General features: G+C 38.2%; 1 protein-coding gene across 1 annotated transcript; it reads right to left on the bottom strand.

Annotated features, from left to right (window-relative positions):
- Positions 1-262: 262 nt before the first annotated feature.
- csf2rb (colony stimulating factor 2 receptor subunit beta) lies at positions 263-8897 on the bottom strand. The gene is made up of 15 exons (XM_085453690.1): positions 8836-8897; positions 7148-7344; positions 6674-6791; positions 6396-6574; positions 6151-6305; positions 5504-5648; positions 5140-5272; positions 4862-5016; positions 4026-4159; positions 3681-3861; positions 3470-3563; positions 3267-3333; positions 3058-3137; positions 2663-2825; positions 263-1910 (listed from the first exon to the last, which is right to left on the bottom strand). Exons 2-15 carry the CDS (start codon positions 7251-7253, stop codon positions 1482-1484), a joined length of 2139 nt encoding a protein of 712 aa, XP_085309816.1. The 5' UTR covers positions 7254-7344; positions 8836-8897; the 3' UTR covers positions 263-1481.
- Between the last annotated feature and the right edge of the window lie 4025 nt (positions 8898-12922).

Here is a 12922-nt window from a genome sequence, read left to right as displayed (position 1 = left end):
TGGAAGTCTCATCACAGTTGAATGAATCCAGTGGACAACTACAAAGTTTTTTATAGTCTAGTTTTGACCAGCTGCCATAATAAAGCATGCACTTCAATGCATCAGTGTTTTCAGTATATTAGCCGTACTCATAATGGTACATCAGTAATAGTAACATCTTACTTTTGATATTTCTTTGCATCTTCACTGTGTCAAACTGTCTTCTACCTTAAGGACCTTCGGTCACATCTTCATTATATTGAATTTAAGACAGAAACCCAGCAAAAATATAATATTCTTTTAATTACAGCTGACAGCAGTTTACACAAGTTTATTTCCTTCAGCATAAAGATCATCCACAGACAGAGTGCATTTATAATATATATATATTACATAGTTTGGCAGCCCAACGTTTCTTATTTTCTGTTCTTTTGTATTTACAGGCAGAGTTGTGCTCCTTCACCTTTGATTGCCATTACCTACATTAAAATAGACTTTATGTGTTTAGATTTACGTCTCTGTGCCTTTGCTGACGTCAGTTCTAAACTAAAACCTTTGCACACGGCACTGGTTATGCTTATCTTAGCACAATCAGCACATCACAATGCAGATGACATGTTCTACACACCTTTGGCAACACTTAGGCTCCAACACTGACAACAAGGTCTCAACTCAGACACCTCTGTGCAAAACACGCATATTGTACATGACCACAGTGAATGTTACAGTTGGCAAACGTACAGCACACACTGTTTCCATGATGTTAAGTTCACATAGTTGCGTCCCTTCAGCTGTGAAGGCAACAAGGAATTAGAGGAAGTAATAAAAGAAGACTAAATTTCAACTGAGTTCTTAGAGTCTGCGGCTAAATGTGCACATCCTGCGTGAAAGGCTGTCATTACGCTGAAAGATTACACAGGCAAGTAAAATGATGGTGCCATGCATTTGAAAATATGGTGCAACGCTTAGACACAGGCAGAACAAAAATTGAATGCATTGAGAATCACGAAAGCTGTTTTGCATGGCTGCTTTTTGGATTACGTTTGGATTACATACCATCCCCATCTATGCCAGGAAATTATCTAAAAAAGTTCAAAGAACAGGCTTAGTTTGCTTCCTATAATATTGCATTCTATCCCTCATAAGCTTATAGACCACCTACAAAATTTGGCTCACTATTGCCCTCAAATGGTGAGACACTAAACTACACTTCAGTATATTTGATTTTTCTTTGGATACTCTTCCTGACACAACTCCAGAGTCATTTGCATTTCCTTCTGGGATCAAAACTGAGATCTTTCGCCTTTTCTATAAGCCACTACACTATGGAGCCACTTTGTCAGTTAAGATTAAAAACAGGCACAAAGCTTCTCAAAAATGCTAGAAGGAATTTTTTTTCACATTGAAGCATCAGTAACTCAGAATAAAGTGAAAAGTTTATGCAAAAAGAAAGTTGTTTCATGTGCAGAGAAAGTGATAGGTCCTCTTTTGATAAAATCTTCCTATGAATTATGCAGGCTAGCGCGTTGCTCTTGCATGAAGGCTGTGGGGAGGTGGCAGTACCCTGACGCCTGTACGGTGGCCCCTTCAGGCCAGTGGGTGAAAGGTCCTGGCGTGTATTCTGGCGGTTTGCCCCCAACGGTGGGCTCGCTAAAGCCAGGCTTGATGTCCGAGTTAACGAGCCATGGTGTTGGATCATTGCACCTCTGGTCCTGCTCAGCACTGTCACACCAGTGTGTGCTCGTGTTTTCATCACAGTGGGACATGAGGTCCTGTGTGGATCTGGAGTTGCTGTGTCTGGGCAGACACACATAGCCTTCGCCGAAAAGAGTGAAATTTACAGGAGAAGGCGATGCAGAGTCATCTGACGGGGTTTCTGTGTCCATCTCTTCATCCTTGACACTCACTGACTCGGGGGCTGGCTCCGGCGACTGTCAGATAAGAAACAGTGCTGTTTAGTCTTCAATCAAATGCCTTAAGTTTTCTTTTCTTTCTATCTTTACCAGTGATGTTTGCTCATTTATGGTTTGCTATACATAGATTCAAGTAACACAGTTTTATTTGACACATTCATGAAGGGCACAGTTTGGTGTTTTTCTACGAATCTACATCTTCACTTTCTGTTTCGATGAAACGGCTGGTACAACTTTCATCTCTGTGAATTAAGCGGCCAAAAATCTTAGCACAAACACCGGAATCAGTGGGAAACTGCTAACCTGGCACTTCCCATCACCGCTATAGGTGACATTCTGTTTTGTGTGTCTGTTCTGGAAAAAATAAAAACAAAGTGCCAGAACTGCATGCTGTGCTTTTACTGATGCAACAACTGCTGCAGTTAAAACTCAAAGGTTCAGGCTATCAGTCGTTAAACCAGTGGGCAATGTCACAGTGGCTATATCTAGTTCATATATAGCTTACAGGGATGTTTTTTTAATAGGACCAGAGACTTTCTATCATTGCACCTAATTAAGAAATTATCTAAAATTCTAGACAATATAGTGTGTAAAGTGTGTTCTTCTCATCTAACTATTAGCAAGAAAACTATTAAGTAAAGTTGTCCATACAGTATGTGGATATGCAAAATTGATTAAGGCTAGTTTAATATAAATTGAGTTTCATGTTTTTGGTTTTCAGGCTCTGGACACATGACAAATGACTTGGTTAGAGTTTCTGAGCAGCTGACCCGACAGAGGATGTATGGCCCGGTGAAGCTTATCGCAGAAGTGTCAGAGACGTTAACCTCCTCAGTAGGAGAGGGCAGGTTATCACAGCTCCAGCAACCCTCATCCTGATCCAGGCACTTTTTTTCTGTGTCCTTGGTCGGCCACAGCGAAGCTTGTGATGAGCTACAGGGGAAGAAAATAAGAATTTTATTGATTTATGTAACAGCTCGTCATTTTGCAATTCACTTTCTGGGAGCTACGCCCAGTGATTGGTGACATTCAGGAGCACTGAACGGTCTGTCTGTGTGAGTTATCTAAGGGAACAGCTATAGAGTATCACTGATGCTGAAAGTGTTTTCTTTTACTAAAAAAAAATGTGCAGACCTCCGGACAGGTCAAGTGTGAAACATATTACCATGTAGATAAGACGTCCAGTTGTTGCACTTTGCAAATATACAGCTTTTCAGTCTGCGTAAGGGTCCGACTGCCGGGGGACTGGATCACAAATAGATGTAGAGAAAAAAGGAAACACATTTACATATAAAAACAGCAAGTGTGCAACATTTATATAAAGATAAAGAAGTAGCAAAAAAAACAGCAAACTGTTAACTGAACAAGTCTTACCATCAACTCTGACAGGATTTTGCTTTTTCCTGGAGAAGGAACTGAGTCCACCCACCCAATTACATTCCTAGTGGTTAAAATTTATGCAAATAGGGTTAATTTATCATTTAAAAAAATCATTCTTATGAAATTAGAACATAATAAATGCATTATTTATACTTTTGATGGCAGTAGTTAATTTTTGCTTTACACAAATAATGTACCTTCGACAAGCTGGAATAGTGCGGTACAGAATGAGGAAGACTAGAGCCACTGCTACAGTGATAAGTATATAGATCCAGGTTGTGGGGGACCAGACTGTTGGTGCGGAAAACAGAATTAATGATCGTGTTATTGGGGGAATGACATGAATCATGATATGCTTCTTTTTTTTAAGTTTTAAGCTTAAACATATTGAAAGTAAAGCCCACAAACCTTCATTAGTGGTCCACTCCACAGGATCCGTCCATTCTGATGGGGTTCCTTTATACTCTGAACCTGATCCAGGGACAACCAATGACCTAACTTTGACCTGGTAATCCTGGAGTGGGGCTAAACATTTTCCAAGGATGGTCCAAGAACTTAAATCCCTTACTTCCAGTAGCGTAGAAGAATTCTAAAAAAACCCCCAATAAATAATATATATATGTACCTGATTTTTTGTTATTTTTTTCAGTTACGTCACCTTTAAATTAGTACGTCTTTTATAGTTAATGGGAATGAATTCCAATGCAATTATCAAGATTAAAAAAAACAAACACTGATAGTAAGGCTTCTTACCTCATCTTGTTTCCTGTAATAAAGGACCTGATAATACAGGCCGTGTTTTTGACTCTTGTTTGGTTCGGTCCATTTCACGATCCAGTTATTGTCTTCTTCCCTCACATTTACATGCTGTGGGGGGTTGGGACGAACTGTGGAATAAGAGCAATGCAGAGAAGTTCGTTTATAGCTAAAGTTATTGTGGAAAGTTTTATGCATATTTAACAGCTGTGTGTGGTATCGCTTTTGCCTTGTGATTTAGTGTCTGCACTCGTTTATCTTGCCAAGTGGGGACTTTAATCTTACTGCCCACCAACCTGTAAGGACTTGTATTACTGTAAAGACTAAAATTAGCCCATGCTAATTTTTTAGGGTATTATTAAATTTTAGGGTAAAATTAGATTTTAGATTTCACGTCTGAGCCATTAGGCATTCATTCTTAAGCTCATTGGTTAACTTTAGGGAATGCATTATGCCAATAAATAAGCCCCACAGGGTGTAGTTACTGTGTGTGTGTGTGTGTGTGTGTGTGTGCTTGTTTGTTTTGTCATGACAGACTGTAGTGGGAAGTACCAGAAGGGGTCTTAAGCATCTATCTATCTATCTATCTATCTATCTATCTATCTATCTATCTATCTATCTATCTATATACATACATATATATTGGGTACACAGTCTATTGGGTACGGCATGGGTGCAATAGTGCTATTTAAACAGTAGGTGGGGCTACTCAATCAAGACCCTTTTTTCTAAGCGCTCCTTGAGTGTGGATTTGGAATTTAGAAGAACAAGAATTATTCCCAGGTTGGAGCACCCGACCAGAATGCTGTAGCTCCAGTCACATGGTTACTCACTGTTTTGGTAGAGTTTAAAACTCTTGGCACTGTGTGTTGGCTGGAGGTTCAGCTGCAGATGTTCTGGGTCTGTGACAGACAGTGTGCAGCTGTACCTCAGCATCATCCTGGTGAGGTCAGAAGTGACTGCTGGGTTCAAACAACATCTCTCAAACCTGAAAGCAGAGGTTGAAAGCAGAGGAAATGACACGAACGGTCTGACAAATGGATGGACGAATGATGAAGGTGCATTTTTAATTTCCAGCCAGGTGGTGTTGCCAGCGTCACGCTCAACTTACGGCGCACTCTCATTGTGTCGACAGGCCAGCTGGTAGGTAATGATGTGAGCCAGCTCTCTGCTCACTTCCCAGCTACATGTTACCTCCTTCTCTCCGTCCAGTACACAATGCAAAGTGGGAAGCTGCCCAAAGTCTGTGGCCCAAGAGAGAAAAAAAGAGCTAATAACAACAGCTGCAAAGCCCCAGACTTATCTCTAACCAATAAAATTGGACAGAGGGAGAAGATTAGAAATGTGAGGAAAGCAGATAAGAGTGTGGGTCTCCTTAAGAAGGAAAAGGCACTACTTGTGCAAAATTACTCAATATATTAAACATGCCAACCAATTTATTCAGAGCTGAAGTTGAACCGATTTCTTTAATTTACCTTCTTTAGTGTGCCAGGTCACCACAGGACTCCAGTCACTCCACAGGCCCATGCTGGCCCAGGCCCTCACTCTGGCTTCATACCTGTGACCTGGACGCAACAGCTGCCTCTCAAGTGTCATACTGGTGTTTGTGACATTCACAGTCTGCAAAGAGAATCAGGTGTTGTGAGTGGCTTATGGAATATTTATTTGTTGACATTTATTCAAGGTTAAAAAAGTATTTGGATCAGCTACTGAGTTCTATGTGCATCCTTATTTTATTTTCCAGGTTTTTAGCTACCTAGAATGTAAATGTATGTTTGCGTTATTTGTTTAAATCCAAACTGTGAATGTGTTAGTATGCTTATGTTTGAATTCAGAACCTCCCCAGGTGTATCCTAATCTGTTTTTTCTATTTCTTTAAAGCTGCCAGGCTTCTGACTCGAGGGTCTCGTAGGTTTGAAGCTTTCCTGTGAGAGGAAATCTAAAATGTGATTTATATGCATCAGGTCACTGGTTTCATTATTATTGCTAAATATATTGCAAGGAAGTATGAAGAGTGTTAAATGCTACCTCGGTTTCTATTTTCGACCTTTCAGTTAAACTGACGTGCTACAAAGATGAGGCATTTTCAATCCAGTTATGAGCTTGCATGCGCGATGCTTACCACCCAGTTGTCCTCTCTGTGCGTCTTATAGCTGAGCTGATAGGTGAGGTTTTTGTTCAGGGATGAGGAGGGAGGGTAGGGGCTGGACCAAATGAGCTTTCGGCCACCATCAGCTGCATCGTGCGTGGAGAGATTCGCTGGTGGGAGTGCTTTCACTGTAAAAATGCAAACGCGCACAACATCCCTGAGTGTTTAGTTTCACTTGAATGCTAAAGGAAGCACAACAGAATGAATGTTAAACTCACGGTGCTGTAAAAGATGAAGAGTCTTGTGCTGGACAGAGGAGGAGGAGAGACAAGTCTTGTTTTGGAGGAAGAAGGCGGTGTGTTTTAAGCCGATGCCAAATGCATTGGCTTTATATCTACAGCGGACATCCCTGTGCTTAGTTGCATCTCTAGGATCAAATGGCTCACACTTCACCTCCCTGCAAGGACATGAACACAGTTATTCCTTGAAAAAGGCGTCCCATGTATCTTTTTTTTCTGTTTGCTTCTTCACGTCTTTTGTCCCTTTTTTTTTTTACCTTCCAGATCCTGTATCGACCCAGAGCTCCAACTGTGTGTTTATGTGTTGCCTCCACTTGCAGTGGACAAGGGACATGTAGTTATTATGGCATTGTAATGATTCCAGTATTGAAGACACTGAGCAGAAAAAGAAAAGCATTTTAGGTAATCGGGCAGTCGCTTTGTTGTATTCCTGTAATCTTTAGTCATCTTCAACTCAAAATGATTATAATTATATAAAAAAAAAAACAGTTAAGATATTCTTACACTTCACCTTTCATAACAAAATACATTTCATATGACAGTTAGCCTTTTTTGCTTTACTTTTCCTCAGAACCTTTATCAGATTTTAGGTGCTTATGGCACGATTTGCATGAAAAACTATTATAAGCTAAATATGCAAAAGTCACTGTATTTTAAAATGAAAGTACAATAAAAATGAAAAACAATTAAAAATGTAGTTGTTTGAAGGATTACACCGGGCATATATTTACCATTTTGTGAGTTGTTGATCTCCTGGATTACACAACGATCTGAACCGGAGAAAAGAGCCAGCTTAGGAAGCTTTGCCAAAAGCAGAAGCCAGAAGAGAGGCACCATTATTGCGCCCAGTGAGGGCAAGGTGGCCCTTTTGTTATGAGCTGCCCTCACGAAACTTGCCCAACTGCTTTTACTGATATCATCAAGAAGTCTGAAGACAAGTCGGAGCAGAGGGCAGTGTGCGAGGCAGAAAGAGAGAGAGAGAGAGGGGAGAAGAATTAGTTCATTTACTAGAAACAATGAACAAATGAGTCATGACCACACTACGAGCATTCTTCCGCTTTGAGTGTCTGCTTGTTGTGGGATGTCACCACACATCCGCCTCTCTCTTATCTCTTTTTCTCACATGTGATAGACGCAGATAAAAAGAAATAAACACACTGGGGATCACACACCGCCACACATATGTATGGTTAAGTTGTGTGCGTATGTGTGGGTGTTTGTATATGTGTATGTGTATGAGTGAGGGGTGGTGGTGGGCATTTTCTTTTTGTTTTAAATGTCTGTTTTTTATGTTTTAAAGATATGTAAACACCGTACAATGACTAAATGTAAAAAACACAAAATAAAAAAATCAATTTTTTTACCCACATTGCAAGAAGAAAATCAATTGATTCATGTTGCGTCCACTTTTTTGACAATGTAAAAACAGTAAAACCTTGTACATTTTTGACAAATAAATGCAAATTAAATCAAAATGACATTTTGTGAAATGCATTTGTCATTTTTTTTAATTGATCCCTCAACATGTTTAAATAAAATTTGATGTACAATCATAAAAAACGTGAATGCAACCTGAAATGGTAATAAAGTTACAGAAAGATGAGGGAAAAAAAGACTTCAGTACATTGTTTTAGAATATCAACGGGGGATTTTAAGGGTCACTCAGGCATTACTTCTGCCTTTAGAGCTGCTGTTTACAGTAGAAGGTTGGGGGAACCCCCGTTCAGGAGAATGTGGGAATCCAGTATTCACTCTGAAACTAAACAACCTTGTCAACCTGTTATTGTCAGAGGTGCAGTAGGCCACACTGTAGAAGTGGAAACCATCAGTTGAGTTGAAATCAAAGACAGAATGATTTTCAGAAAATAGCACAAGTAAAAAATGTAAATGTAAAAAACAAAAAAAAAAACCAAAACCAAAACAAAAAACCCCACAGCACCTGGAAACACCTGTATGTTACTGTATTAAGCTATTTTTTTCATTTTGTACACTCACTGTATTTTCTGGGCGATATTTTAAGCGTTAATAAAGAGAAGTGCGCATGTTTCTGAAGAGTCTCAGCCAATTTCTCATCTGATTGTGAAAATTCTGAGCAAATCAAAGGAGAAGAAGTCACAGGATGACATATGCTGGGAATTCATGTCCGCTTTCATGAGCTCAACACATTTTAAAATGAGCTCTGATGAAGCCCAAAAAGCAAACCTGTGTATTTGACTTTTGTGGATTTTTATCATTATTTCTCAATAGGGCTGATGCTCACACATCAGAGGTCATTAACTTTTAAAATAATATAGCAACATGATTTTCTAGCTGTGAAAAAGTAGCACTTGTGAGAGGCAAGCATTCACCCCTTTCCTAGCTCACCCATGATCTCCAACACAGTGCAAGGGTGTATAAAATAAATGGCTCACTTACCTACCATAGATTGTGAAGGCTGTTTTTCCTTTGTCCTTCTCTCACTGTGGCTTCCTTCTAGTCAGCCAGCCGAGAAGTCTGTGGGAGTTTCCTCTGTGACGAGTTCAATTTCCCCTTTTCTGTCCACAGTAGCATTTAATGTCACCTTCACGTCAAATGCATAATCAGCTGTTTTAAATGACAAGCTCTAAAAACATGCTGTCGGATTGCAACACTTCTTGCGAAAAAAGCCTAAGTGCAGAAGGAAGACGCAGTGGAGGCTTTTGGTTTAGTTTAGAAGTTTATGAAATTCAGAAATGACAAGTATGATTCATGTTTTTGTTTCCGAGGACACAGAAAACATTAAAAACTGTTCTAATGAGTAAGCAAGTCACAATAATAAGTAAGAAATAAGTAAGTAAGTTTCTGGCAACAAATTTCTGGCTTACGTGTAAAACGGTAATTATTTCAGGATGGCGAAAGTTATCACAAAACAAAGTAAAAATCTTGACAGTACATATTCTGGTTTTGCGATAAGGCCTTATCAAGATCTGCCAGCCAACGTTTAAGCAGTTAACCAACCACATCCCTTCAGATAATGGCAAATTTTTATTTATGTGGCTTTACCACAGGCTCCTGAAACCTCCGCCTCTCAGTATCACATTCGGGATACACCACATATTTACGTCCTAAAGCCATCAGCACTGAATCCACGTTTTACAGCTTTCTGATTTAAAGCATTATGTGTTCTGAGCTGCTTCTTCTCATACTTTATATTTTCCTGCAGTCACTTGAAAGGTGGGCGTGATGAAGATGTCATCAAATAATGATCATTCAGTGTTATAACATGTAGAACGCCCACATCTCCTGAGTGGGTAGAGTTTCACATCTTTTTGTCAGATAAATGTACATTAGATTAGATTAGATGAGGTTACAGATATTTCCCCCTTAAAATATACAGTAAACTCTCACTTTCATGATTTTGAAAAGCTTTATTGAAATGTTCAGTTTGTACCTGAGAACACGAGTTTAAAATAAAAGAAATAAAAAAATTTTTTTCAATAAAAAGTTCCTGATCTGTCCTGTTATGGTACTGAAACTAATTTGAGCTAGACTCTTTCTAGTCTGTTCTACAGTGTTGAGTCAAAACACGCAATCAAATAACCTCCTCTGGTTACAAAATCACTTATATTTAGACTTCTAAACCCCACATACACTCTTCCTCATCACACACACTTTTTGCACTCTAAATAAAAAGTACATATGCAGTATGTGCACATTGGCAGTATACTATTACGTATGTATAAAGTTACTGAATTTTTATCGGCACTCGCAACTTTTTTCACTTTCCTACCAATAGTGATTCCTCAAACTAAATTTGAAACTGAGTAACTGCTTGACTCACACAAGCTTTTCACATCTTCTTTCACTTAAGCATGAACAGTCATATGTGGGTATTTGCTCTTTAGGAGTAAATATCTTGCTGCAGGAGAATAATTGTTTATTATTCCTTTTTTTTTTTGCACAATTGATTTCATTTACGCAAAAATGATGTCTTTTTATTTTAATAGACTGACTTTTTGGAGTCAAAAGACAAGAGCAATATAAAGATGACAGAGTTCGTGTTATTTCTTTATCTCTTTCCTTTTTTCATTTTTAGACCCATACTGTAACTTCCTGCCAACAAATGTCTTTAACACCTCAGTCAGAACAAAGTTGATGATGAGCTTAGATACCGCATGACCAGTTCCTCATTTCAGCTAATGACACTCACTCACACATTTCACAAAAAAAAACCTCGAAAAAAGGACAATTTATTGAGTTCAATGCACAAAATATTCTTAGAGGTCACATGTGCAAGAGGGTCAAAATAATTAAATGTCTTCAATAAATTTGCACAGCTTGTTTGCTACATAAAAAAATGCTATCATGAGCAATCAACCACTTGTGACTGCTGATACAGAGCTGTCAGTGTTATCACTTCAGTGTGGGTTTGGTGTGAGTCCTGCCGACTTGGGAAAACTAGAATAGCTTCTTTCTCTAGAGGTTTTATAAAGTAAACAAAAACTCCCTTTGCTTCTAAGAAGTGATGAGGAACTGACCAATCAACTTGCTGAACTTCACATATCGGCCCTGAGGTTTGAGTCAAGAAAAGACGAGTATGAAGTATGATCTAACAAGAGGTAACAGCCATTCTTACGTTTTGTTTTGGAAATGCGTCATCAAGCGGATCAAAAAAATAACATGAGAAAGTTCAGTGTTTGAAGAAAGCTGGTATCTGGTAGTAACTTTAAAAGGTCTTGCTTTTCAAAGCATGCCATGCAAAATGTGCAGGAATACTCTGCAGATATAATTTAGAGCTTTAAAACATTTACTTTGCACCCCTGATATGGCAAGATAATCAATAGCGCAACTCTAAAATGAATAATCTACATGTGATGCTTTTTTTTGTCCTTCTTCTGTTTTGCATGTTCTGAGGTCGCTTTCCTCACCGCTTATTTCAGCCTCGACCGTGCCCCCTAGTGATCTTGAGCTACAACTGTTGATCTGCAGGGTGGATGGATGGTGGAGGATGAAGAGCAGTTTAAGAGACTTTTGGTCTTCTTAACAAAAAACAGTCACTTGATCTTAATCTAAATACTAAAAGTATTTGTTAAGATGAACAAATTCACAGTACAGCAACTTCCACATACTTAAATTGATGTGTGGTTTTAATTTGGTTTCTCCTTGAGTGACGAATAAATGACATTAGTCCCAGGAACTGTAATTGAATTCAGACTCAGTCTCATGCATAATTCAGAAACCTGACACATGAGCACATTTCAGTGCTCATTTCAGCACATTTTAGGAAAGTTTTATCCAGTAAAATTCTGCCAGGTAACTATTTCCAAATCATTTGAACACAACATATGTAAACAGTTACATGTGATTTACTTTTTACATACCACTTACTTTAAGCTCGTTCATGCACTTAAATATGCTTTACCTCTGTTGTTTGTTCAGACAGGTTATTATTAGAAATTATCCAATAGTTTTAGAAAGAACCACTCCCAACTCCATCTTAAAATGTTATATTTCTTTTATAAAGAGGAGACTAAAGGGTTGGAACCATTGCTTTAATCTATAATAATGAACAATGTGGTGTTTTTAATTAGATTATTAGATTACTATTGGTATTATCCTAATATATAAAGTCATTATATAAATTATATATCTATCTTTCTCGCTCAAGATCTATCTATCTATCTATCTATCTATCTATCTATCTATCTATCTATCTATCTATCTATCTATCTATCTATCTATCTATCTATCTATCTATCTATCTATCTATCTATCTATCTATCTATCTATCTATAGTGAATATTGTGTTTTTTGAACTTAAGACAGCTGGCAGCTTAGACACATCCAAAAATGTTATAGGATGCTATTTTACACAAAGAGAAAAACGGAATGATCGGGCACAACTGCTCACATTAATAACAATGTGGTGTAATAAAAGTCTAAAAAAAACAATAATAAAAAAAAAACTTCCTTTCATACTGTCTCTGGCTTTTTTATGGCACAGGTACAGTTTCATCCAATGCTAAAGCACTGTTAAGGTGTCACACTAAACAATACAAAAGTATGGCAAGACAGATCTGAAGTGCTTTGGTTCCTATATTTGCACGCCTGGTTTAATTTGACTACAGTTTAAGGAACTGTAGTGGTTAAAACTTAAAGTGGGAATGTGACTTCTCTAGCGAAATAATTTTACATGATTTACATGACTGAACCTAAAACAACAGGAAACTTATTTCCTTTTCAGCACCAGCAGTCAAACTGCTGTGCATCCTGTTTAGCCTTGCGGGCAAATGCACCGAAAAAGTAAAAGACAGATATCACATTAGGATTTACTTTGTGTGTGTGTGTGTGTGTGTGTGTGTGTGTGAATGTTTACTCTTTTGAAGTATTTTTAAATGTCACTGTTATTTGTCATGCTTTGTTCCCCTTACTTTAATAATGACATGCTACTTGAACTCCTGCCTTTTGTTGTGTTAAGAACAGCGAATTCATGATGTAGAATTTCATTTAATGATACAGCAACAAACTACTTCTTTTGCTAATTTTGG

This window comes from Copadichromis virginalis, linkage group LG4 (assembly GCF_057382275.1).
Source record: "Copadichromis virginalis isolate Kocher_CV1m ecotype Utaka linkage group LG4, C_Virginalis_male_GT1.1, whole genome shotgun sequence".
Classification (NCBI taxonomy): domain Eukaryota; kingdom Metazoa; phylum Chordata; class Actinopteri; order Cichliformes; family Cichlidae; genus Copadichromis; species Copadichromis virginalis.
Note: the sequence above shows the minus strand (reverse complement) of the source record. Positions and strands in the feature narration are given on the sequence as shown.

What these genes read in the sequence shown, in the direction of transcription:
- csf2rb (XM_085453690.1), bottom strand. Translation starts at nt 7,253, where the DNA reads ATGGTGCCTCTCTTCTGGCTTCTGCTTTTGGCAAAGCTTCCTAAGCTG. An exon ending in TCTTCATCTTTTACAGCACC is followed by an intron (nt 6,306 to 6,395) that starts GTGAGTTTAACA and finishes GCATTTTTACAG; the next exon opens with TGAAAGCACTCCCACCAGCG. An exon ending in ATTACAGGAAACAAGATGAG is followed by an intron (nt 3,862 to 4,025) that starts GTAAGAAGCCTT and finishes GGGTTTTTTTAG; the next exon opens with AATTCTTCTACGCTACTGGA.